The following is a 26,538-nucleotide window of genomic DNA, read 5'->3' on the forward strand; positions in this document are numbered from 1 at the left end:
TATATGTAATAAATCTTTTTAAAAATTCTATGCTCTTTTTTTGGCATGTGTACAGGTGTCTGGTGTGTGTGCGCGTTTGTATATAGACATTCACATCTGTGTGGCTGCACATGTGCATAGATGCAGGTTCCCATGTCTGCTGCTAATAGAGGCCAGAGATGGATATTGGATGTCTGTCTCCATCGTTCTTCACTTTATTTACTGAACTGAGAGAGTATAGACTCAGCTAACTTGGCTAGCCAACTTGCCCTTGGGATTCCCTATCTCTGCCTCCTGAGCACTGAGACAGATTACTACCAGCGACTTTTTTTCTATGGATGCCAGTGATCTGAACTCTGGTTGGCCTTTTTGCTTATGTGACAGGTGCTTTATCTCCTGAGCTGTTTTTCCAGCCCTAAATATCTGTGATGTTTCTAAAAATGTAGATAGTGCGATCAAATTTAACAAGTGCAAATGGAGCAAGACTAGAAACCAGCCTAGATCCAAAGCAGAGAAAGACAAGAAGCCACTCAAGGGGAAGCCCCAGCTGGGTTACAAGGCTCAGACTGGTGATACAGAGACGAATGACTGTGGAGTGACCCTAGGTCCTACTGGAGTGAAGAGTGGACAGGGGAGTCTCCATTAACAAGGTCAGGATGTTGACTGTTTCGGTGGGGGATGCTTAAGTGGAAGACATCATGTTCAGTTTAGGATTTACTGAGCACGTGCTGGGTGCCAAGAACTGCCATAGGCATTTTGCATGCTTTACCTCAGTCTCCACACAGGTCTTTTGGAGACAAGACAGAAAACCAGGCTGTCTGGTTCCAGTGTCTGGGTCCTTAGCAAGTTACTCTGTCTGGTTCCTCAGATTTGAAATACTTATAACCTCCTAGTAGAAGTTTAATAGAAGACACAAAATGGCAGTGGTATGACTTGACCTGACGCCTTCAAGATCTCCTGACTAGAAGTCCGTTTGCAAACCTTCGCTTCCAGCTTCTGCGTCCGCTGGTGTTTGGTTTCTCACCTGGTGTCTGGAAGTTGTGACTCACAGCTCTTCTCAGTTAGGTTTGTGGGAACTAAGAAACGTCCCATTTATCATGTTGTTGCCCATACAGAAAAGGGCCCTGCGTGGAGCTGCCATTACCGCACAGGATAGTACAGAGGAACAGGCAAGCATGACCAGAGGAGAGCAGCAGGGTGTGTGAGTGGAGTGAAGACCACAGGGAGAATGGAAAGGGACCAGATGTCCCTTGGGAGGTCCAGGGAGGAAAGAGGACTTAGGCTGTTGTCAGTGTCAAGCTGAAGCTCCATGGACTACCCACCAGTACTACCCTGCCCACCAGGACTGGCTTTCAGGGGCAGCCTCCCACCCCCTGACTCTGTCATTTGTGGGAGTTTTGTGTGAATTTTGTTCCCTTTCCCTGCCTTTCTTCTCTGGGCTGCTGGCCATGAGACTTCCTGTGGATGCAGGTTCCTGCCCTTGACCTGGCCTTTCCCAGGAGGCAGGATATGCTGTGCCCAGGTTCCCAGGCTTGGAATTTCATGGGCTTGCCTGAACTTCCTTGCGCCTGCTTCTTCCTCACCTGCAGACCAGAGATGATGACAGCAGGTTGCTGTGGCCACTTGGCCTCCAACCACTGCCTTTCTCGTTTTTTGCCTCCTCCACTAAACAGCCCCATTGTCATTTCTGCACTTGCTATTCCCTGGGCACCTTTGCATGCAGGCTCTAGGAGAGTGCTTTTATGTGCATGTTCTGGTTAAACTCTTCCCCACAAGCCTCATGCACAGATCTTAGGAGGCTGTTGTGGGTAAGAGGAAAGAGGATTCAGTTGCTTGCCCATGGAAGCAAGTCAGAGTGGAGCCAAGGAGGTACTGTCGTGCTCCGGAGCTCATTTGTGCTTTGCGACAGTGTGTGCTGCTCTCCAGCGGCAGGTGTGTGCCTCTGGGCAAGGACAGTCGTGGTGGGGGGGGGTTCCTCTTTCCCATTTCTTGGAGGCTTCAGTCAGTGGCCAAGGAAATGCTTCTGGAAGAATCTTGGCCCTAGCTTGTGTGTGGCTAAGCCGCAGGTACTTTGTGGAGAAGCCATCTCCAAGTTGAAGGGCTCTAGCAGGCCTGGGCATGGCGAATGTGGCGCTAGCAGGCCTCGCCCTTCCCCCTTACCTCTCCCTTGTAAACCATAGGTTACATCCTTAAAGCCAACAAGGTCTATTTGGATACTTCTCTTTGCCGGACTCATTCCTAAAGCTGATCACCAAGGGCCAGCTGTCAAAATATTGAAGTCCAGCAATCAAAAGCTCCCTTTTTGGCTACCCTAATTAATATTCAGTCAAAACTTACTGCATCCTGACCCATTCTAATACAGATCTCCCCCTTAAAAAATCACACACACACACACACACACACACACACACACACCCGCAAGGCCATTTGCTGCTGTTTTCTGCCTGAGTCAGAAATCAGCCACTTCCCCACTTGATCAAGAATCTACCTTTGAAAATAGATGTTTGTTTATGGTTTGTGCCTAATCCAGGGTTTAGGAGGGAGCATCCTGCTGTATGCAAGCTGGTTCCTTCACAAGTGGTCTCCAGACGACTTCTAAGAGAAGTGGCTCATCTTAGCTTGTTCTAGGGAGGCCATGTGACTTATTGATCTGTCCCTCCAAATCTAGTTGTGGGGTCTGCAAGCCCTCTGAACTGAAATGTCACCTTGAATAATTGTTGGGACCCCAGAAGCCAAGGTATCTCCAGCAGATTCCTCTACTCCCTGCCCCCATTCCAACTGGGTACTGAATATATGGGTACAGACCCCAGGCCAGCCCCCTGCTTTTGGCCTTTGGAGACACTGCCTACGCCAGCACTTCTTAGAGTGTGAAGAGGTTTTTAGGGCCTTGCCTTCTCTCTTTGTGAACCTGGAAGTCCTGACTTGGAGGAAGAAGGGGTAGAGGTGTGACCCCAGCTACTCACTTCATCTCGTTTGCTAACCGCTGTGTCTTTTGGATGTGGGACACTCCTGGGTGCAAAGGACTCTCACAGCTGGAAAAATATAGAAGAACCAGAGATTCCTGAGGGTTTTTTTTTTTTTTTTGAGACAGGGTTTCTCTGTGGATTTGGAGCCTGTCCTGGAACTAGCTCTGTAGACCAGGCTGGTCTCGAACTCACAGAGATCCGCCTGCCTCTGCCTCCCGAGTGCTAGGATTAAAGGCGCCACCATCGCCCGGCTGATTCCTCAGTTCTTGAGTGCTGTGAGCTCGGGAGCCCCTCAACCTAACCCCCTCAACCTAACCCCCTCAACCTAACCCCCTTTCAGTATGGTTTTCTTACAAAGTGCCCTCCTCCCCTTCCCACATGTCCTTGGAGTCTATTCAGAACCAGGGAAGGGGGCTCCAAAGACTGTCAACTGCTACTCAGAAGGTAGTAAGAGAGCTGGAAATCCTGTGAGAGTACCACTGAAACCTGCTGTGTCTGTGTGCTTTTCCATTCTGCTTTGACTTGTGGGGCCTGCCCGCAAGGCCTGCTGATACATAGCATTTCCAGCATCTCCAGGTGACAGTTCTCACTCACTCACTGGCCCATAGAACCAAAGGCTTTACTGCACTGAGGCTGACTGCCACAGGAAGAAACGTCTGTGCTCTTGGCCTCTTTGAATGGTCATGGATATACAGTGTCTCCCCTGCCTTGGTAGGCACTGGACAGGTTAGCACATGGGGAGGGATGGAGTGTGGGTGTCTATGTTGACCAGGAGAAACCTAAAGGGCCCATCCCTGTCTGAGCCGCAGAGACCTGAATGACGACAGTGAGAGCCAGGACTCAGCTGTGGTAGAAGTGGAGAATCTTCCAGAGCCAGTGATTGTCCATCCTGAGTTTGTAGCCTTTTATAGTAGGACCATTGTTCTTGGAAGGCCCCAGTCAGCTAGAGTAAGCTTGTAAACCCTTTCTTCTGTCTTTCCAGTGGGTGTACAATATTCTTGACAAGAAGGCTGAAGCTGACCGGATTGTTTTTGAGAACCCGGACCCTTCTGATGGCTTTGTCCTCATCCCAGACCTCAAGTGGAACCAGCAGCAGGTAAAGACTAGGTGCTGGAGCAGTCCAGCCTCTAAACTCCAGCCTCATTGCTGCTGGGCTGCCTCTGGGGATCTTGCCCCTTTACAGTGCTGATTACTGTTATCCAGTAAGGAATGGCCTGCGCTCCTCCAACTGACAGTGCATAGCTGTTGTAGGCAACCACTTTTGCTTCCATGGATCAGCTAAAAGCCTTTTCTGACTCCACTCTTAGCCGAAAGGTAGCATGGAGGGATGTTTGCCTCCATGGCTGTAGGCTATGTGTCCCCTCCGGCAGCCTTGCACCTGGAAATTCTGGGTTAAAGCCTAGTTAGTCATGGGAAGTAGGTGTGGACAGGAAGAACTGCCTCGAGATTCTTGAAGACTGAAGTGCTTGTGACTTCAGGGCAGTTACAGCCTAGGGATCACAGAGAGACGTGAAGACAGACTTGCACATGTCCATTACAGAAGCCCTGGATGCTCTTGAGCCCATGGCGCGGAGAGCAGAAATCATCGGCCATGTGGCCCAGCATTGACAGGATCTGACCTATGAGCAGAGCAGCCGTTTCCTATCCCCTTTAAGCTGGGAAAGGCTTTGGACACTGTGCTGAGACTAGCCGCATGGCTGGAACTCCTCGCTGCAGCAGTAGTGAAGGGGCCAACTTAAGTGTTCCACCTTGCTTGCTAGTGAAAGTTCGTCCTTCCTGGCCTTTCCTAAATTGTATGTTAATGGTGCCATATTTTATTCAGTGCCTCAGCTCCTTGACTTCTGACAGCAGGGAACGTCAATGCTCCTTTAGAACTTGGCAGCGTCCCCAGGAGTAAGACAGGTCAAATCTGAGCTTCTGATTCTTGTTCTGGGCTGAGGGTCAAAGGAAGAATTAAGGAAATGGAGTCCTCCAGCTTTAAGGAGCCTTTCTGGCATCCTTGAGTCTTGTTTGCCATGTCTCCTGGAAACATATTCTTCTCCTCTCTCTTCTTCTCTCCATTTCTGCTGAGAATCAAACCTAAGGTACCAAACGTATCAGACGAGAACACTAGCCATGAGCTGTGTCTCCAGCCTTAGAAGTTTATTTATTGTCCTCAAACTGGTGACCCTGGTTGTATTCATTTGTTCTTCCTTTCATCCATTCAGAACATATGTAGCAAGTGTCCAATGTTGCCAGAGGTTATGCCTTCCTAGGTCATGCCTCTCCCACCCCTGCTTTGTTTTATTTACACAGGGCCTTGTTCTCTAGCCCAGGCTAACCTCAGATTTGTGATCCCCAGCCTTCCTGAGGTATGTACCTCCACAGTTCTATTGAATTCTATTATGAGATCGCCTATATGCTGGGCAGTGGTGGCACGTGTCTTTAATCCCAGCACCCGGGAGGCAGAGGCAGGTGGATTTCCATGTGTGCAAGGCCAGCCTGGTCTACAGAGTGAGTTCTAGAACAGACTCCAAAGCTACACAGAGAAGCCCTGCCCTCCCCTCCCCCCCTCCAAATCACATGCTTATGTTTCCTGGTTTCCCCTTGGACCGCTCACTAATGTGAAAGTACATTACCCGGGCACAAGACGTGAAGGGAGAATCCAGAGGGAACTTGTGTTAAAGAAAGGGCTAACGGGCACAGCCGAGATAGCAGCCCTGGGGCAGAGCCCAGATTCTCGAAACTCTCGTGGAGAGAATGACTGCCATGAGGAGAATGACATCCTTGGACAACAGGCATTATATGGACACTCTCATTCCCGGGTCTTAAGTTGGGGCTTTTGGGGATTTGGCTGGGTGACTCATGGTCTCCAAACTATCTCCTCGAGGAATCTAGCAGGTCAGACCTCAGGACTAGAGGCACTGGATTCCTTCTGGGCTTCACTCCGCAGCCTGGCACACGGCTGTGATAACCAAGCAAGGCCAAGGTTTGGGGAGCAGGGAGGGCGTGGGGGGGTTTCCGGGCAAGAGAAAGAGTTCGTTTGCTCTCTGGCACGAGATCTTGTTGACACTGGTTCTTTGCTCTGTTGTGACCTCCAGGTTTTCAGCCAGGCGCCATTTACAGGAAGGACTGCAGGAAGGGCCTCTGTGAACCAGTGAGATAGGAAAGAGAGAACGAGCTGACAGTTGCTGTAGCGCTGGCTGCTGACAGACCCAGACCCCTGGACTCTTTCTTTTCCATGTGTTCCCCCACACCCTTCATGCACCTTTGACTCCACATACATTGAGCTGCCACTCTCTCTGAGCCTTCTAGATCTGCTCCCGTGCTTTTTCTAGGAGAACTTTCTGGATCACCCAGCTCGCTGGAGCCTTTTTCCTCTCATGTGTTGGTCCCTTTATGTCATGGAGTAGTAGCTCAGTAGTGAGCTTGTGATGGGCATGCAGAAGACCCTGGGGTCTGCTCTCAGTACTACTGAAAGAAAAAGCTGCCATGCTTTATTTTATACAGTAGATTGACGTGGATTAAGTTGTAAATTCTTCAGGACAAAGACTTGTGCTTGGCTCTTCCCGAACTTGCCCATCTCTCCCTGTCCACTCTGCAGAGTATATATATATAGGCATTCCCAGATGATGAATTTTGTTGTTTTTTGAAAGGTGAGCTTTTGTTAAGTTTGTTTTTGTTTCTTTTCCTTCCTTCCTTTTCTTTCTGATTTCTTCTACTTTTTGAGAAAGAGTCTTGCTGTATAGCCCAGGCTGGCCTTGAACTCTCAGTCCTTCTGCTTCAGTGCCGGGGAACAGGCATGTACCACCATACCTAGATCCTTAAGATGCTTTAACAGGAAGAACACACGGAAATCCTGTTCTTCAGCTGGTCTTGTCATCCAGGGCAGACAGCCGCCTATAGTACCTGCTCTTTGGTCCTGCTGTAGGGTTTCCTGGTGGGTAGGAATGCCCTGGCTTAGCCTCCCTGCTGAACCTAGCATTGTCCTGTTCCTCCATTGGTGTCTGCACAGCTTGATGACCTGTACTTGATTGCCATCTGCCATCGCCGGGGCATCAGATCACTTCGGGACCTCACTCCAGAGCACCTGCCGCTGCTGAGGAACATTCTTCGGGAAGGACAAGTAAGTTGCTTCACAGTGCAGAAGCCCAGGATTCTAGCAGATTCCAGTGTCTCCCCTGGGTCTTTTTCCTCACTCTTCTCGAGTCTGTCTGGATTTTAGTCGTGAACACTACTAGAACTCACTAGATTGGTTCACAGGCAGCCCTGGCCTGCACCCCAGCTCTACTTTACCCCTTTCCTTGCCTCAAGACTTGCCCCCATGCCTTTGTCTGCAGGTCCCATGTAGGATGCTTCTCTTCCCTATAGATTGGATCCCCCCATCCCAGAATCACCTGTTTTATTCATGACAACCACCTTGTGCTAGACGAGTTCCTTGGATATTGGTCACATGACTTGTATATATGCACATACCTTCTCACCTGGACTGAAGGCAGGCTGAATTCTGCAGCACCTTATATTCTGGGACATTTTAGGATAGAGAAAGGAGCCATCAGGGCAGGAGAGCGTGAGAGAAGAATGGCCAGAAGCTTGGGTGTGTGGTCCTGGCCTGATGTTTGGGTCCTAGCTATCAAGACCCTTGAACAGGTTACTTTCTTTGCCCCTGAAGTCCCTAGACCTCAGGATCTGTTAGAATCCCCTTTGAAACCACCACTCTACAAGCTGAGTCTCAACCTTTTTTCTGAAAAATGTAGACACCTGTCCTGTCGGGGCCAACAGTCACAAGGGTGCCTAGCCAGGAAGCACTCTGCCCCTTTCAGGACAGTACTGGGGTGCTTACTAGGTACTGCTTCCCTTGCCCCTGTGCCCTAACTGCCTTCTCCCCCTTGGTGTACTTCTGGGTGTCTTTTCCTTCCTGGAGCTATTAGTTTCTCTCAAGAAGTAGCCTTTGGATACGAGCAGTGGCACAGAGCAGTGTTCTCTCAGGAAGGAAGTGAGGCTCACTTCCCTGCCCTGGCAGTTTGGGCAGGCATGTCCTGCCCATCAGCTCTGCTTATCCCAGAAGGTTCTCCTCTTCCCCTCAGTTCACCCGGCCACTGTGATTCTCCACTGATAGCACCAAAGGCAGAATATGATTTGGGGTTAAATTCTGAGCCCACAGAGGCCTAAGTCTTTTTCTCCTCAGAGGGAGCTGTGGGGTTGGTAGAACTCTCTGTCTCTGAGAAAGGTGGAGGTGGGAAAGGGAACCAGGGCTAACTTAAGTGCTTTCTTCTTTTGCAAGGAATGCTGCTGAGGCCTGAGAGTCCTTCCTGAAATTCCTCCCTGCATCCTTTCCCTTCTACCCAGTTCCTAGCACAGCCCTATCTCCACACAGCCTCATCCCAAAAGGGTGCTTCTCCCTGCCTACTTTATTTTTATTTTTTTCAAATTTAGCTTGGGTTTATTTATTTATTTATTTATTTATTTATTATTGAAAAAAATTTCCGCCTCCTCCCAGCCTCCCATTTCCCTCCCCCTCCTCCCACTCATCTCCCCACCCCCCACTCCTCTTCCCCTCCCTCTCCAGTCTGAAGGGCAGTCAGGATTCCCTGCCCTGTGGGAAGTCCAAGGTCCTCCCCCCTCCATCTAGGTCTAGGAAGGTGAGCATCCAAACTGGCTAGGCTCCCACAAAGCCAGAACATGAAGTAGGATCAAAACCCAGTGCCATTGTCTTTGGCTTCTCATCAGTCCTCATTGTTCAGAGTCCGGTTTTATCCCATGCTTTTTCAGTCCCAGTCCAGCTGGCCTTGGTGAGCTCCCAATAGATCAGGCCCACTGTCTCAGTGGATGGGTGCACCCCTCGTGGTCCTGACTTCCTTGCTCATGTTCTCCCTCCTTCTGTTCCTCATTGGGACCTTGGGAGCTCAGTCCGATGCTCCAGTGTGGGTCTCTGTCTCTATCTCCATCCATCGCCAGATGAAGGTTCTATGGTAATATGCAAGATATTGATCAGTATGGCTATAGGATAGGGCCATTTCAGGGTCCCTATCCTCAGCTGCCCAAGGAACTAACTGGGGACATCGCCTTGGGCACCTGGGAGCCTTTCTAGGTTCAAGTCTCTTGCCAACCCTAAGATGGCTCCCTTAATTAAGATATATGCTTCCCTGCTCCCCTATCCATCCTTCCTTTATCCCAACCATCCCAATTCCCCAAGTTCTCCCCATCCTCCCCTTCTTACTTTTCTCTCCCCATCTCTCCTTACCCCCATCCCACCCCCTCCCTGCCTACTTTAAATTGATAGGTGCTACAGGGAGCTGGGCTGACCTTAGGAACTGGGGCTTCCTGAACTGCCAAAGGAAGAAGCCCATGTTTTCTGGGGCTTGGTGTGACTGACTGAGAGCCGTTTCCATTGGGGAATTTCTCAGCTTGTCTGCGTCACCGCATTTTTTCAGTTTCTTAGAAAGAAGACCAGGACAGATGGCAGAAGGGGCAGAGAGCTGGTGCGGGGAGGGGGTTGTAAGCCATCCCAGGCTAACTGGAGCAAGAATACAAAGGGTCCATTTGGGGTGAGCAGAGGATAGGATGCTGGCTCCTGATGACCCTTTGCCACTGTCTTTCCTTACCAGGAAGCCATCCTGAAGCGCTACCAGGTGACAGGAGACCGCCTGCGTGTGTACCTACACTACCTGCCCTCTTACTACCACCTGCATGTGCACTTCACTGCCCTGGGCTTCGAGGCTCCTGGCTCAGGTGTGGAGCGGGCACACCTTCTGGCTGAAGTGATCGAGAACCTGGAGTGTGACCCCAAGCACTATCAACAGCGCACTCTTACTTTTGCACTTAGGACCCATGATCCCCTGCTCCAGCTCCTGCAAGGAAGCCCAGCCACCCCGAGTTGCTGAGAGAGCCTGAAGAGAGGGTGCTAATGGGCCGCGGCTTGGGTAGTGCGGGCTGGGTTTTATCTCTGAGGGGTTTTCCTAAATTGTATTTTGTAGTTTCTTGGCCTTTCAGCAAAGGTCAAGTGTGAAGTGTATTTTGTACTGTTTTATTCCTCACAGGAGAATAAAGTACTTTCTTATTGGTGAGGGTTGATGGTGTAGCCCGGCGGAGGCAGAGGGTGGTAGGGAAGGTGAGTGGGCAGAGCTGGTGGGGACCTCGTGGGAAGAGTGTAAAGTTTCAGGGTGTCACCATAGCCAGTGAGTCACAGCCTCTAGGAAATTCAAGAATTTCCTCTACCTACCCATGCTTTCTGTACCTGTTGACTTCCTTGTCCTGAGTCTCTGCCACTTGGTGTACACTCCTTCCAATTCTTCGGCCATGTTCCTCTCTTGCCAACTCCCCTTTTGGGCAAGTTCACTCCCACCCTTAAAGCCAAATTCAAAATCTTTCCAGAAATAGTCTGTGGAGTCTTTAGATGCTACTTCCTCCTTCTCTCCCCAGTGAGGTTACACCCTTGTCTGTGTGTCAAGGCTGTTGGTACATTTGATGAGGGGGCTGGGGTTTGATGCCTGGAACAGGGAGCGTTTTCCTGAGAATCAGATGATGCAAACCCCAAAAGGCGGCCTTTGCTTCTGTTATTTGGTCAGCAAGCCCCTGGCCTTGACTTTGTTATCTAGGCAGGAAGACAAAACAAACTCCTATGGGGCAGCCGGAAAGTTGAAAATATTGTCAAGGCAAAATGATCTGGTTGCAGTGGAGGGGTCGGGGCCAGGGTGTGCTAGAGCTTTGCTTCACAGAATCTCGAGGCAGGGAATGAACTTTGGGGATCAGAGGCTGATGACCAGTCATGGAGCTGGCAAGAGCCTACCTCAGAAGAGTGACACCTGCCACTGATGAGCAGAACAGGGCCACAGTGAGCACCATGAGGTCACTCTCTAGCACAGAAGACAGTCGTATCCGACGGCCAGAGCAGAGCCAGTGTTTACTGACGATATTATGCACTGTTCTGGAAGCTCTCTCCGAGGTGCAGGGTGTTGAACTCTGAAGTGACAAGGAAGAAAGCACGAGGAAGAGGGTGGCTGTTGCTCTGCATCCCCTGGCCTGAGAACCAAGAGACATGATCCAATGTCCAACTACTATGTTTACAAGTGAGGTCATCAGTGCTAGCCCTGATCTTATCACTCCAAGGCCCACACTGCCTGTGTTGGAGAACCCTTGGACCTTGGTGTTCCTGGGAAAGAGATTCCCTATAAAAAGCAGAGGGTTGGAGCAGGTAGTCAGAGAACCTGAGGCCACTCTAGCTTCCAGCAAGTCCAGGGGAGGCATCGTAGATCTGCTGTTCTCTTAAGCCATCTCTCCTAACCCAGGTTGAGGTCTATCTCCAACTACCACATGGTTGAGGTCTGTCTCCAACTACCACATGGTTGAGGTCTGTCTCCAACTACCACATGGACTTGCAGTTGTTTTGGTGGTCACCGGAGCAGGTGTGTCTTTTACAAGTGTAGGCCAGATCTTTTCATGGCTGCCACACAGGCTAGTGGTTTCCTGAACAGAAAGCAAATGCTCTGCTAGACAGGGCTGTGTGCCAGTGCTGAGGGTTTGCGGAGAGGAGGCTGACGGAGACCTCTTCTTACAGCCGCTTGCAGCTTGCAGGGCTGCTTCCTGGGTCTCACTCGCTCCTTTTCCGGGTACCAGGGTAGAAAAGTTACCTCTTCTTTGAAAGCAAATGGCACTGAATAGGCTCTGGAGCCTCAAAGGGATGAGACATTGTGGGTGGGAAATACATTACAGAGGTGCCAGATGAGGCCTCCCTCCAGATCACATAACCCTTATACTGCATCACATGTTCCTTGCCCCCACCCCCACCCCCATACCAGCTATACTGCCTGTGGGTTCAGGCTCCACAGGCTGACTTTTGTGTTACATGCAATAATATCACTGTCTGGCTTGTGTGGGGTGGGGTGATTGCTAGATAGATAAACAACCTGAAGGGAGGGAGCAGCCTGCTCATTCATGTACACAAACTAGAGGGGTCACGGGGTTAGAGTTGCAAGGGTAGTAATTAAATCTGGAAAGGCCAGGTATACCTCCCTAGGGCATGGACCTGTGCTCTGGATGACTTTCTGGCTCCCCACTCCTCTTAACTAATCCTGTCTTCCTTTTGGCTTATTCTGCAAGGATGTGCCTGTCTGGGATAGTGTCATATACTTTGTTTAAATGAAATCTCAGAGAGGTCTCACTACCTAGTTTTCTTATGCTAGGAAGTATAAGAAGTATAGTTTTCTTATACTTTCTTATACTACTTTCTTATCCTGGTCCAGCCTCTGCCTGAGGTCTGGTAAGGGCCTTTGCAGAGTTAGCTAGTTCTCAGCACTGCCCACCAAAGATGATGGCAGCTGTGCCCCTAGACCCCTGTACTCACCCCATCTTCAACCCCCAATGCCTCATCCCACTGAGGCTCCTGCCAAGCAGCCTGGCTGCAGTCTGGTGGTGTTGAGGTCCTAACAATACCCTTTATGTGTTTATGGGGTAACCTTTACTGACACTCTACTACGTGACTTGTCTGGGTAGCTTCAAATACTTGGCCTCTTTCCATTGCTGCCGTAGCTGCTGCTGGCTTGTCGTCTTTCTTGTTGGACTGAGAGAATCTTGAAGGTAAGAGCATCTTACTCGGCTGACTTCCCAGTGCCTTTAATTCTGTCTGACTGGTAGACAGTTAGAGGGAAATCAACCTTGTGACACTTTGTAGAGCAAATCCTTTCATGGAGCTCTCGTCCTCTATTTTACCAAGAAACACTCTTGGTGCCTTCTTACAGAGTGAGTGCCAGCCCCAGGAAGCTGAAACTTCTGCCCAAGGGCCTGTAGAAATCTGTTCATTAAATTTGGTCAAGGCAAGGAATGGAGCTGGGCCTGAGTTCCCAGACCAGGACAACGCAGAGTGACAGCCATCCCTTTGCCTCAGGCTTTCCTCCTGCTGCCACTCCAGAGCTCAGTGTCCTGTCTCCTGGGACGGAGCTTCCTGAGCAGGGCACATTATGCTTAGCCTTTCCTGACCAAGTGCAAATGCCAGCTCTGCTCTCGCAGTGAGATTTTCACATGCATGCTGGGGCAATCGCAGATGTCACCCTTCCCAGATAAATCAGGGACACCTCCACAAGTAGCTTTCAGTCTCCAAGGCTTAGCTGTTTTCCTCCTAGCCTGGTTGGAGGCGAGAAGCAAAGGACACATGTCTGCTATTGTTCCTAGGCTTCTCTGTGTACTCCAAAGCCGCCACAGAGAGCAAAATCAGCACAAAGCCAAAAGAAAGAATATATTCAAGCTCCGTTTTGCTTGTCCCTGTTGAATAAAGAGCTCTAAAGTGAGAAATCAAGAAACAATCACACACAAAGTAATATTTTGAAACATTTCTCTTGTGATAGTTCCTTATCCAGAGCATTTGAATAGTCTTTCCCCGTAGGTGTCCTTGGGATTTGATTACAAGACATACACCCTGAGACCCGAACTCCAGATGTTTAAGTGTCTCGGGTGGTGTGATATTGTCAATACAAATCCTCCTTTATGCTGACTTGCCTTAGATTACTTTTATATGTGCAATATTGTTCTACTTTGTTTAGAGAATATCAAGAAAAAGTATACTTACACATTTTTTTGTTTATACTTTTACGTTTTTAAAATTTGCTATGTATGAGTTTCTCCTGCATGTATGTCGCTGTATACATGTGTATGCTGTGCCTTTGGAGGCAAGAAAAGACATCCGATCCCCTGGAACTGTTGTTACATATGCTTGTGAGCCATGCCTCCTCAATAGGATTAAATAAAAGGATTGCAGCGGGGCTGAAGAGGTGACTGGTTAAGAGCCCTGGCTGCCGTTCCAGAGGACCTGGGTTGATTCCCAGCATTGACATGGCAGCTCACACCACTTGTGACTCCGGTTTCAGGGAATCCCACACCTTCAGGCCTCTACGGGCCCTTACGTGGTACACAGACATGTGTGCAGGTAAAACATCTATACACATAATTGTTTTTTAAAAAATATTTAAGCATAGTTAAATTTTAGCTATTTTTCTGCCATGAAAGTGACCTAGAAGGAAAGATTTTGGGAGACTAGTTACTTGCTATAGCCTCAATATGTTAATATTCTAACACCTTGGGGGACAGTATTAGAGGCAGGGCCCTTGGGAGGTGATTAGGTCATGAAAAACAGCATCCTCAATGGTATTTTATTTATCTTGTACTACCATGCCCAGGTGTTTTTGAGACAGGGTCTATAAACTGGGTTGGCCTATGTCTTAGAGTTTCTATTGGGATAAAACTCCATGACCCTGCAAGCATTGCAGCTTGGATGAAAAGGGATCCTGGCAGTTGGGAGCCAAGGAATACTAAATGCTACAGGCTGGATGGAAATGTTCAGACAGTTGGGGGCCACAGGGATACTGAGTGTTACAGCTTAGGTGGAAGAGTATTCTGGCAGTCAGGAGCCAGGGAGTAACACAAGTCTCAGTAAGCGTAACAGCTTACAGCCCTGCTCTAGGGTAAGGCTTCCCCAGTGAAGTTGTTATAGCTGGGCTTGGTGACCCGGAGTGTAACAATTCCACTCCACTAAAGAAAGGTTTCCCCAGTGAAAGTGTTACAGCCTGTTCCACTCTGCTCCTCCTTCCCTGGCTCCCCCAAGTGAAGTTGTAACAACTCAGTGCTGCTAGGGGAGGGCTTCCCCCACAAAAGTGTTACAGCCCTGCTCTGCTCTGTACAGTCAAAGACGATCTTCACCCAAACCTCATTCAAGAGATTTATTGAGAGGGAAGAATGCAGGAGAGCAGCCGCCTCTACCAGGGTGGAAGAAGGGCAGCCACAAACCAAACAGGCACAGGGCTTATATAGGGTTTCTTAGGGGTGGAGTTTTTTCAGGTAGACTATTTTCAGAGTGGGAATTGGTGAGATTTCAGTCCCTTGAGCTCAGATTGGCTAGATCTCTGCTCAGGGATTGGTTGGTGTCCCTGCACAGGGATTGGTTGGTTTTCTGCTTAGTTGCTCAGGGGCAGATTTGGCTCTGGTTTCAGGGTCAAAGTGTGTTTCTTTCCCTGGTCTTTTTAAAGCTTTTTGGCTCTAGTTTTGAGGCCAAGACATATTTCTTTCACTGGCTCTGAATCTCAGACCAAAGTGTGTTTCTTTGGCACTGGTTTTAGGGTTAGGGTGTATTTCTTTGGTTCTGGGTTTGACCCTAAGGCATTTCTTTCACTGACTTGGGTCTCAGAACCAGGGTGTGTTTCTTTCATTGGCTCTGGTTTCAGGGCCAGGGTGGGTTTCTTTGGCTGGCCCTTTTACCCTACAACCACAGCAACTCACAGTTATAAAGGAAAACATTTAATTGAGGTGGCGACTTAAGAGTTCAGAGGTTCAGTCTATTATCAGTCTATTATCATCATGGGAGGGGGTGGGAGAGGTATAGAGGCATGCAGACAGACACGGTGCTGGAGAAGTAGCTGAGAGCCCAACATCTTGCAGGCAACAAGAAGTCAACTGAGACACTGGGCAGTATCTTCAGCATATGAGACCTCCACAGTGACACACTTCCTCCAACAAGATCACACCTATTCCAACAAGGCCACACTTCCTAACAGTGCCGTTCCCTATGAGATTATGGGGGCCAATTATGTAAATTCAGACTACCACAGCCTAGTATTTCTGATGATCCTGCTGCCCCAGCTTTCTGAGTGCTGGGACGTGTGCCATGTGCCATTATATCCAGCTTAGATTTTAAGGAAAAAATTCACAAACTATGGTTAATTGACTGTGGCCCAAAAAATAGGCAGGGGCTACATGCAATGACTTCTTGGGATTTCTTCCAACCTAAAGGCTCCTGAAATGCATTTTAACCTTGGCCTTCTGGTAGGTTTCTAATACTACAAGAGAGATGTCCCCTGCGATTGAGGTCCCTGAGAGCAGATAAGCTCCATGGTCTGGCCATATAAACTGATAAAAATAGAAGCTAAAATACTATCCTGGGGTTGCTATTTTTAAAAGCGTCTGAGATGCAGGATTGGTTTATTTCTTCCTCAAATGGCATCTTGCTGTCCCCCCCCCCCCTCCTGGTAGGCAGGATATGAATGTGGCACCTGTGAGGGACAGGAGCCAGAAGTCTGCTAGGCACTTTTGTCAGGCCTGTCCAGGAAGAGGAGCCTCAGGGACAGAGCTTCCTTGGCTCAGAAGCACCTGCCCCTTCTCACACCCTCCTCTGTCTCCTCCCTCTGTTTGAGGTTCCCATGGCCGTCCCAGCAGTCAGGTGTTTGCTTGCCACATCTACCACAGGAGAACAGGATGGGCAAAGAGGAGGTAAAGGCATGGGGATGGAGGTGGTATTGCTTGCCAAATGATGAGGACTCCCTGCTGTGATTTTGAAGGCTGTCTTGGCCCACCTCAGCACAGTTAAGCTCTGAAGCAGTCCCTCCAGGCCAGAGCCCAGTTTGTTACCCCTTGCTTCTTGGCAAGCAGCTTGAAGTGTCCTATCAAGGGGTACAATGGGATTGGTGAGGGCCTAGAATCTAGGCTGGAGGAAGAAGGATTACCTGTGAACTAGAATTGCTCCCCTCTCTTCCATAGAAGACAGGATGACCCCAGCTAAGACTCATGGCAATAGTGGAGAGGGTGGCTGAACTGGCCTTTCTCTGTCATCAGATTGGTGACTACCCTAATTGTCATCAGAGAGCCTTTATTCAGTAACTGATGGAAGCAGATGCAGAGATCCACAGCCAAGCACTGGGTTGAGCTTCGGGAGTCTTGCTGAAGAAAGGTAGAAAGGGTTGTAGGAGTCACTGGGGTCAAAGTCATGAAGTCAGAAGCCACAGAGATGGCTGACCTGAGCTTGTGGGAGCTCATGGATTCTGGAGCAACATTTAGGGAGCCTGCATGGCACCAGCCCAGGCCCTCTGCATGTGTGTGACAGTTGTGTAGCTTGGTCTGTTTGTAAGGCTCCTAGCAGTGAGGTGCTTAGCTGGCTTCTGGGAACCTGTTTCCCATGCTGGATTACCTTGCCCGGACTGGAGATGGAGGAGGAGTGAATGGAGAGGGGGAAGATGGGGGGTGGGAACAGGAGGGAAGGGAAACTGGTTGGTATGTTAAATAAATGAAAAAAATGTTAATAAAATTTTACTTAATTTAATTAATTAATTATTATTATTATTATTATTTGCTTTTTCGAGACAGGGTTTCTCTGTGGCTTTGGAGCCTGTCCTGGAACTAGCTCTGTAGACCAGGCTGGCCTCGAACTCACAGAGATCCACCTGCCTCTGCCTCCCGAGTGTTGGGATTAAAGACGTGCGCCACCATCGCCCGGCGTTAATAAAATTTTAAATGTATCTTTACTAAAAAATATTTTTCAACAACAAAAAGGTATTCTTTTGCATGTTTAATACGAGCTTAGTTATTATTCTGTGGTTTCAGGACAAGTTCACCTCCGTTGCCTCATTCAGTACTTTGAATAAGCTCAGTTATTTCCATTGATTTCTCTTTCCAGTAAGAAAAGGAAAGGTATTTAGTAGCAGAGGCAAGATTGGAACTCAGGTCTTGAGAAGCAAAAAAGCTGATTCTTAAGCTCAATTTTAATGGCAGAAGGATTTTTCCATGACCCTTAGCCATGGAAATCAGTGTGAACTTGTCTTCGAACGTACTTTGGTGAAGACTTAGCCAGCTTTGGAGGCCGGACTATTTCTTGGATCAGCTCTCCCGACACATCCATTCACTCAGAGGAGTTGTTGTTTCTCCTGGGGCAGTTTTTCTTTTGCAAAATAGGAATCTTCCTTCTTCTTCTTGACTTGTCCAACACAGAGACATAGTTATTGTGTTCCCTATTCCCAGCTTAGTTCCAGCCCAGGACATGATATGTAATAAATATTTGTTGAATGAATACGTGACTGACAGGCCGAGTGCATCATTCAAATAAAACTAGGTTTTGGTGAGATGCCAAACAGCTTCTGCCTATGCAAGGTATAATTTAGGTGGGAGCCGCCACCAATGGAAGAAGCTAGAAGCTGGCTCTTCCTTCTCACCTTCTCCCTGACCAGGACTTGTGAATTGGAAGTTCCCACCAGCGGAGACCTCCAGCTTCCCCCGAAGCTGACTAAACTGTCAGTTCACTGGAACCCTGGGCGCTTTCTGTCAGCTTTCATATCTTGCACTTAGTCACATCCTGTGCCGCCTGGTTCTTGAACGGAGTCCACCCTAAGTCCTCTCTCTGCAGCTGGACAGTAGTAAGCTTCCCGAGGACAGGGACTGGATCTGACACTTTGCTTGGTGCCCCAGCGTGTTCATGCTAGAAACTCCGTGAAACTGCTGACTCCCGAAAAGGTCAGTCCTGCAGGGCGGTTTCTGCACTGTTCTTCCGCCTAGGCAATTCTAGAGCCCAAGGAATCAGGGTTAAAGACTTGATGGGGGTTTCCCCTGGAGACAGGATGCCTGGCGCCTTCAGCAAGAACGGAAACTGAGAAGTTATCCGAGGCTAAGGCAGGGTATACAAGGGAGGGTGCAGAGGGGGCAGTTTGGGGCGCTCGAGCCAGCCTGAGGCAGGGGAAAGGCCCACGAATCGGTTTAGATCAGCTGACTGCCATGAGGGCAAGGGGGTATATTGGAACCAAGCTTGGGCTTCTGCACCTCAGTTACTGTAGAGAGAAAAGGACACTTTTCACCGCGCGGGGACAGCTAAGAAGCCTTTCTTGGGCCTTATTGTTCCCAGGAGAGTGTGGGATCACCACGTTGGGCATACTCATCTTGGCGCCAGACACAGGCAGCGCTTGCCCTGGGCCTGCCCTCACTCGAACCGGCCTCCCGCACCCCGGCCTCCGGGCGCCTCTCTCCGAACCTCGGAGGCCTCCACGGCAACCCCAGTCTTCGAGCGGCCCCGCGCCCCCACCCTCCCTCCTGCGCGCGCCCTCCCTCCCCGGAGCCCACCCTCCCTCCTCAGCTCCCTCCTTTCTCCGCGTCCTCCCTCCCTCGGCGGCCCCCTCCCTCCTCTGCACCCTCCCTCCAGCGCGGCGTTTTCGGCTGTTGGCTTCCCGGCCGTGTGCGCAAGCGTGTCCGGCCCCTTCCCCGCCCCCCGCCCGAGCCCCGGCCCCCGCCTCCCCTCGAGGCGGACTTGCCCGCTCCCAGGCCGGCCCCGTTCCTGGGACAGGGACCGGGCCGAGCGGAGCCGCTGCGCCAGTGCTGCCCCGCCAGCCCGGGCGCCTAGCGGATCGGAGCTGCGCGCGGATCTACCTCGCCCCGCCCCGCTCCACCCGTGAGGGTGAGTACGCGGCTGCCGGGCTCTGGGGCCCCGCGGCGGAGGGCGGGGAGCGCCGGGACTGCCGGGGCGGCCGGGGCTCCAGCCTCGCGCCACGGCTCGGGGAGGTGGTCGGGCCCGGCACGTGGACGCCACGCTGCACGGGGTCCATGTGGTGCGGCCACAGCCCTGGGGAGCTGGGTCCCTTTTCCTGGACTCGATTTTCGCGGGAAGCCTGATTCGTCTCGCTCTTTTGGAGTGAACAAACGGGACAATTCTCCGGAAAGTTTCTAACCCCCACCCTTGTCGCTCCTGCGCCCGGGCTGAATAGGTGTCCACCACCTCTAGCATCCCCCGAAGTCCAGGACATGTGGGCCGGCTTTGCTAGAGGTGACAAGCTTTGCAGGGTCTGTCTTGTGCTGGAGTTGCAAGGTCGCTGAGCAAAGCCCAAAGGTGGGCTTGCCAACCGCAGACCGGCTGTGTCCAAGGAGTCAGCCGCGATATGAGGGGGTCTTTGGGCCTAGGCAGCTGTGTTTCCAAGTTGTCTGGGTGGTGGTCATTGGGAAGGAATAGGACTGAATAGGTTGAGCTTGAGCTGGGAAGCAAAACCCTTCTCATGTCTGTTTTGGGTGCCTCTCCGAGATTCCTGCTGGCTGGGACCTCTGGGCAGCCCGGAGATGCCAACGTGTCTGCCATTCCCAGTCTTGGCGGGGGGTGTAGACTTTTCTGGTCTATAAGGCCTGATCTGCTGTGTTCTTCGTTCTCCGGGCTGGATCCCCAGGGCCAGGCTGAGAAGACTGCCTGCAGGCTAGGGGTGTAGGCCGTGCCAGTGTAGGTTATCTGTTACAGGGGCATGAACCTGTTCCACGGTACAGGAACAGACCTCACTTGGCCCCCCAGGCCTCTGCCTAGGAGGTTTTAAATGATAATGTTTACGTAAGTCCTCGGGAAAGTGCTGGCGCAGAGAGTTGTGTACTTCCTATTGAAACTACATGTATTATTATTACCTTACTTTCTCAAGCAGCCCTAGAGTGCTGCCTAGGAGGTGCCGGTTACATAGAGTCTGGGAAATAACTAGACGTGTTTTGCTCTGTTGGGAGTTGGCCTGCAAATGCCCTCTGAGACCGCAGTGGGTACCCAGTTTTCTCGAACTTTCTGTCCCTGCCCCCTACTCTGCGCACCCCTGGTAGCCTGTGCTGTTGCCGAGGGAGAGCATAGGGAGCTTAGTGCTTGTCCAGGGCGAGCCAGGAGTTGGGGCTGGCCCCCAGAGACTTCAGGGTGACAGTGGAGATAAAGAGGAGGATGTAGACAGAAGTCATAAACGTAAATTAGGAACGGGGGGGGGGTGTGGTGGAGCACTTCCCTGCGTACTGGGGCGGGGTGGGGAGATAAGGGAGGCTCTCGGCAAGGCGCTTGGCTGTCTAGACCCGTTATGTTTAAACTTATGGTGGTGGTACATGCCTATAGTTCCAGCACTCAGGAGATGGGATCCCAGCACTTGGGTTCTGCTCCTTATGGAGTTTGAGGCCAAACGACGCTACATGAGACCCAGTCTCAATAACCACCTTTTGGGGCTGGAGAGATGGCTTAGTGGTTAAGAGCACTGGGTGGTAATGCAGGGTACCCAGACTCAATTCTCGAACACTCTATAATGGCTAATTTCGGTTCCAGGGGATCCAACACCCTCTTCTGGATTCTATAGACACCAGGCATGCATGTGGTGCACATACATCCATGCAGGCAAAGCACTCATACACGGTTTTTTTTCTTTCTCCAGAGTTGCCTGCATAGCTTTTAGATTGAAAATGCATCTTTAGCTCGGGAGTGGGGGGCTGCTGGAAGAGAGGAAGCCCCCATCTCACCAGGAGTGAGGAAGCTCCGGGTGCCCTCTAGGCTATCGTCCCTTCGCCCCTTTGCTCCCTTGCTCCCTTCCCTGAAGCAGTGACTCACCCACAGAGTGCTCAGCCCCTCTACCCTGCCAGCTGTTTTAGCCTCACAGAATTTCATTTTCCGGGTAGAACTAAGAATCTGCCCATTTCTGGAATTGTCAAAATTCCCGGGAAGAAACTCCTTTCTTCCCTGGGTAGGGAGGAACAGAGGTCAGTTCCACTTCATAGCACCATGTAGAGTCATGGCCAGGCTGCAGTTACTCCCCCGGGGCTGCTGTCTGCTCTTGCTCTGCAGGCTACTTCAGGCCTCTGTTCTCTCCCAAGGTTGCCCAATGAAGTAGGGAACCTCTCCTGTCACAGTGGTTCAAGGTTTGCACCAAGTGTTAGACGAAGGACATCACTCTGCCTCAGCTGATACCAAGCAGTTGCAAGCTGCCAGGCTCTGGCTTCGGGAGGGAGCATGGGGCACTAGGAAGGTCAGAAGGCTGAATCAACAGACTTTGATAAGGCAAAGCTGCAGCCGCTAGGAGATAGACATTGGACGTCGGAGGGCAGGGCGAGTGGAGCTCACTCTATCTGCTGCACTCCCCACCGTTGAGTTCCATAGCATCGTTTTATCTTCTTCCACACTGAACTGGTGCTGGGTGACATAGCTCTTTCTGCCCTCCGGCCCTCAAGATCCTCCTTCTTCCTAAACCCCGGAAGTTCTTAGTTACTACAGGGATGGCTAGGAAGTGGCTGTCCTCATTAGCCTATACCTCCCTTCATCAACCTTTCCCAGAGAAGGTTGTGTGAGTGCTCGGAGGAGGAGAGTGCTGTCCTCCCCCAGCACCCCCACATCTTCTACACTCCTGAAGTGTGTCTGCCTAATGCAGGTGGAGGTGGTGGTCACATGTGGGCTCAAGGATTGCTCTCAGGCAGAGCCCATTCTGAAATCCACCCAAGGGTTATGTTGGTCTTTGGCTTTTAGAGTATGGGTGTCCACAAGTGCAGTTCTCCCCACATGACCCCCAAAGCTGCTGTGCAGAAGGCTGATAGGATTGTCTCTATCTGAAGCCCTGGGGTTCTGCTCTAGACTGGACAGGGAGGGAGGTGCTGTTGCTAAGACTGAGGTAGTTGCTCACTCGGTGAGTGAGGAAGTCCAGCAGCGGTTGGTTGGAGCTTTGGGACAGTCCTTTCCTCCACGCTGGCAGCTTTGCTCAGGCCTGTTCTGGGGTCAGGGGCTCTAGGATCTTGCTTTCATCTCTGAAGGGAAGCAGCTTGTAGAGTCCCGGGACCAGTTTTGCAAGTGCTAGGTCAAAACACACAGTATTTCTGCTCTGGACCGAAATCTTCCAGGTGTGAGTTGAGCTCTACAGCAGCTGTAGTGATGCCACTTGTTCCCATGGTCTGCCCCGAGTCCTCTCCCGTGGAAGCATAACGTTACAATGAAAAGGGGCTTGGCCGGGCGTTGGTGGTGCACGCCTTTAATCCCAACAGAGACAGAGGCAGACGGATCTCTGTGAGTTCGAGGCCAACCTGATCTACAGAGCGAGTTGCAGGACAGGAACCAAAGCTACAGAGAAACCCTGTCCCCAAAATCCCCCCTCCACCCTCCCCAAAAGAAAGAAAGAAAAGGGACTTAAAGCCAGATTTGGTGCTTACTTAAGCATGAGGGCCTGAGTGAGTGGGTGTGTGCCTCAGTAATCCTAGTGTTCTTAGAGTGAGGTGGGAGACAGAGGCAGGAGAATCGCTGGAAGCTGGAGGGCCGCCTAGCTTTGGCATATGCAGTAGTAAACAACAAAGAGACCTTGTCTCAAACCAGGTGAGAGGCTGAGGTTGTACTTTGACCTCCACACGTATGTTGCGGTATGTGTCCACAATTGCTCGTGCACAAGCTCATGGACACGGATTTACACAATTTAATGGAAAATTGAAAAACGGAGGGGGAGGGGAAGCAGCTCAGTACACTTTGTGTCACCTCCTGTAAGCCTCTTTGTAAACGAAACAGTCCAGGGAAAATGAAAATTACTATACCAAGGTCACAACACTTCTACACTGTGGAGCTGGGACCGACCTGTTTCCAACAGGCACACTTTTCAGCCCTGTTTTCTCCACTTCCTAGCTGGAGCTTGTCTTAACCAGTCCCATCAGGGACCCGGACAAGAAGGATGTCAAGGTCACGGTGATTTACTGTCAAAGGCAGGTGGGTGTACAAACCCAGGCCTCTCCAGGTTGCCTGAATTTAAGTCTAGCCTGGAGTTGGGCTTCTCATCCCTTTCAGTGGGGAAGGCCAAGGCTCTACTCCTCACTACGGCCCTCCTCCTTCAGGCCCCTCCCAACCCCACGCCTCTCTCCCAGCACAGCACGGGTAATTGCTTCCATCTGCCCCGCCTGCCTGCTCCTATTCCTTGGAATTGTGGCCACCGCCCACAAGGCTGAAAGTCCTCCTCAGGCAACCGCCGGGACGCACAGGGAAGGGGAGGGGCTCTGCTGTGCTGGTGTCGGAGCCTGGGAACCTGCCCACGTCACTGCTCCCTGTAGTGTCTGGTTTAGAAAGGATACCTTTGCTGTCCCGTGCTCTGTGAGTGCCAGAGGGACTCCCCCAAGGCCCCATCTCGTCCCTTTGTGGTTGCTGGCCTGGCCCAGGAGGAGGGATGCTGGGCATGCCCTGGTGATGGGGGATGCTTGGAATTATTGGCGGCGTAGCCTGGAGGGCCCGGTAGCCCTGGGAATGGGAAAACAGCTACAGTTACTTTACTCACAGAGCCGGCGAGAAGAGATGCCTATTTTTACCTTGCTGTAAAATAAAATGCACACGTGAAGCACACAGCACTCTGGTCACTCCCTGGGCAGGGAGAGAAGCCAGCTAGGGACCTTCAGGTGGCCACATGCAAAGCTTTAGAAACCTCCCCTTTGATGGCCACTGCACGTCATTGAGATATACCAGTGACCTTGACAGAAACAAGGGCCGGAGAGGGGAGAGGAAGACCAAGGACCCGGAGGTGTGCTCCTGGTGTCCAATGGATCGGAACACTTTTAAGGCATTTTCCTCCCTGACGGTTAGGACTTCAAGCTCTAGGAACTTGTCTGCCTTGCTCAATGCTGTATTCTTTGTTTGTTTGTGACAGGATCTCATTGCTTAGCCTTAGCTGTCTTAGAACTCACTAAATAGACCAAGTTGGCCTCGAGCTCGTCACTGTGCCTGCCTCTGCTTCTAGAGTGCTGGGATTAAATGCACTGCCCTTGGCTTTCGCTGCTATGTTCTTATTGCCTGGAATGGTGACTAGCAGATAATTGCTTAGTAAACATTTCTTTGAGGAGTTAATGGAAAAAATGTAGTTCAGGCTTTCTAGCTTGTCTCTACACGGCCCAGCCCCGTCTTGTGTTAGGATAGGGGCGAGCATCCTGTATTCAGACACAGGCAGGCAGGAGTACCCCGAGGAGAACATGCCCCATTCTCTACGCCAAGTCCAGCTAGTCAGTCCTTTTCAGTAACTTTCAGATCCCCCGCATAGACTAGTCATAACCTCACTTCCTGTTCCTGTGTCAACTTCTTGTTATTTGCCCAAGAAGGGCGCCTTGGGGGCTGAGCACTTAGTTGGGTGGCGTCTGTGGAGTAAGCGGCTTATTCTCATCTCTACATACTGGGTTCCAGTTAACTCTCCTCAGACTGAGACAGAGGCTTCTTAACTTAAAGAAAAAAAGTTTTTTGGTTTTTTTTTTTCCTTTCAAAACCTCTATTCGTCTCCCCCAAGAGTGTTCTCCTGTTCCTAAGAGCACGCTATTATGGTTCTGTTGTCTCCTTTGCTCCCACAGTCTTGTCACATGACTTGGTCATCTTTGGTAGTGACCACTCTGAATTGCCCTTGTCCTTCATGTCACCTTGAGCCAGTGTTCTGTGAACATTTCCCGAGGCCCTCTGCCTCTGCCACTCTGTACCCACATCACTCCTCTGAGTTCGGGGGGGACCTCTGAGTGTGGGTTGAGCCAAAGGCAGTGCTCCTGTCAGGACTGTGAAACCAGGGGATTTGTGTCCTTGGGGACAGGCTGTAGGCTCTCTCAGCTTCTGTCCTTTCCTACCTTCAGCAGCCTTGTTAGCGTTATTTACACCTCCAAGAAATTAACACTCCTTAATGAGATAGCACTTCAGATAGCTTCCAGTGCCTGGAATGCAGCACGCTACCAAAGCTGGCTGGCTTCTTTTATTCCGCAGAGACAGCCTTTGGGCCCTGGAGAAGAAGAGCGCTGAGCTGGGCAGGACCCAGAGCCATTTCTGTGTCCTCTGTTCACACACGTGAGCTCAGGCAGGTCTTGCTTTTGATTTGGGTTTCTAAACTAGAAGTCTGTTTATTGGGGTCCAGGTATAGTAGCTGCCTCACTCAAGGGCTGCGAGGCACAAGATCAACACTTCTTCCCCTGGAAGAGACCTCAGAGGCAGGCGTTAGTGTTGTCTTGCTGTCAAGTCGGGACCTTGTCACCATCGCGTCCCCAGCACTGGCACCCGCCTGTTACCCAGGACCGCACCATGATCTTTCCTTTTGCAGATGATAGAGTGGAAGCCGGAAAGGCCTCTCTCCGTATTCAAGGTCACAGGAGCTATCTCTCCCCAAGGCAGGGAGGGAAGGTGCAGGCCTAGCCATGGTGTGACCCCGATTTTCTCATTCCTGAACCCCCATGTGCCTTTCTAGTTCAGCCCATCTGTTTAACACGCTCCCAGTTGTTAAGAGTAATCTCTCCTAGGGCATGGTGGCCCCCTAGGACTTGGTGAGCTAAAATGAATGGTCTGGAAATGCCCAGTGGCCTGGACTAGACTCGACTGGCCATGTCTGTTTGACAGAGTGAGAGCTGAGGGGCTGGGGGAGAGGGTGTGTTGTTGGAGTGTTGGCTGTCCTCACAGCGTTGTGGGTTCTTCTCTCCAGATTCATTGCCTCTTCACTTTCTAGGTCCCTCTTTTATCTCTTTCAGCTCTCCAGAGCTCCCAGTCTTGCCTCAGAGGCACCTACTGGAGAGAGCTGACCAGAACAGAGAGGCTTCTTCCCAGCCCCCTGCCAGTGAGCACACCTTGTGTGTGTGTGTGTGTGTGTGTGTGTGTGTGTGTGTGTATGTGAGGGTGTGCATGGGTAACCTTTGTTCAAGAGAGTGTAGGGGCATATGTCCGTGTGTGAGCAGAACCTGGGATGCATTCGCTTGGCTCTTCACTCCTTACCCAGGGCCTGGCACTATGTTGCTGGCTCCTGCTTTAGAGTTTGCTTCTTTGTTGTCTTCATGACCTTGGCTTTGAACTGAGGCTTTGTTCTCTCTTAGTGACCAGCTGGTTCTTTGCAGTGGTCCCACACAGTGGTGACTGATCCCCGGCCACCCATTCAGTTGCCCAGGGGCCCTGGGGCCAGTGTTTGTCCCCTGTCTTCCCAAATGGAGGCGTGTAGGGGCTTCCTGCCCAGAGTTTCAGTCCTGCCAAGGCGGACGGAATGGGGAACAGCTGCCTTGGCTGATTGCGGCTCCGTATGGATTTGGTTTGACAACAAAGCTCCCTCTGTGTGTTCTCAGGCCCCTTATGTAACTAGAGTGGGGGCAG

The 26,538-nt window shown here is 50.9% G+C and overlaps 2 protein-coding genes across 5 annotated transcripts in view; both read left to right on the plus strand.

Moving 5' to 3' along the window:
- The window catches only part of Dcps (decapping enzyme, scavenger), a 43,429-nt gene extending 33,443 nt beyond the window's left edge, over window positions 1–9,986 (plus strand). Inside the window, 3 exon segments of the mRNA XM_050120009.1 lie at window positions 3,928–4,041; window positions 6,940–7,050; window positions 9,533–9,986. Of these exon segments, the coding sequence (XP_049975966.1) occupies window positions 3,928–4,041; window positions 6,940–7,050; window positions 9,533–9,808 (501 nt within the window). The 3' untranslated portion in view covers window positions 9,809–9,986.
- Window positions 9,987–11,146: 1,160 nt separating this feature from the next.
- St3gal4 (ST3 beta-galactoside alpha-2,3-sialyltransferase 4) overlaps window positions 11,147–26,538 on the plus strand; it is a 46,058-nt gene continuing 30,666 nt past the window's right edge. The window contains exons 1-2 of one of the 4 annotated variants that reach the window (XM_050120003.1): window positions 11,147–11,329; window positions 12,453–12,500. In XM_050120003.1, coding sequence (XP_049975960.1) covers window positions 11,294–11,329; window positions 12,453–12,500 — 84 coding nt within the window. In that variant the 5' untranslated portion in view covers window positions 11,147–11,293. Of the gene's footprint in view, window positions 11,330–12,452; window positions 12,501–18,166; window positions 18,186–18,949; window positions 19,117–26,538 lie in introns of those variants that run through there. The other 3 variants (XM_050120004.1, XM_050120008.1, XM_050120005.1) reach the window with 3 other exon arrangements.

Source organism: Alexandromys fortis, unplaced genomic scaffold, assembly GCF_014885135.2.
Source record: "Alexandromys fortis isolate MF-2015 unplaced genomic scaffold, M_Fortis_MF-2015_v1.1 scaffold_168, whole genome shotgun sequence".
Classification (NCBI taxonomy): domain Eukaryota; kingdom Metazoa; phylum Chordata; class Mammalia; order Rodentia; family Cricetidae; genus Alexandromys; species Alexandromys fortis.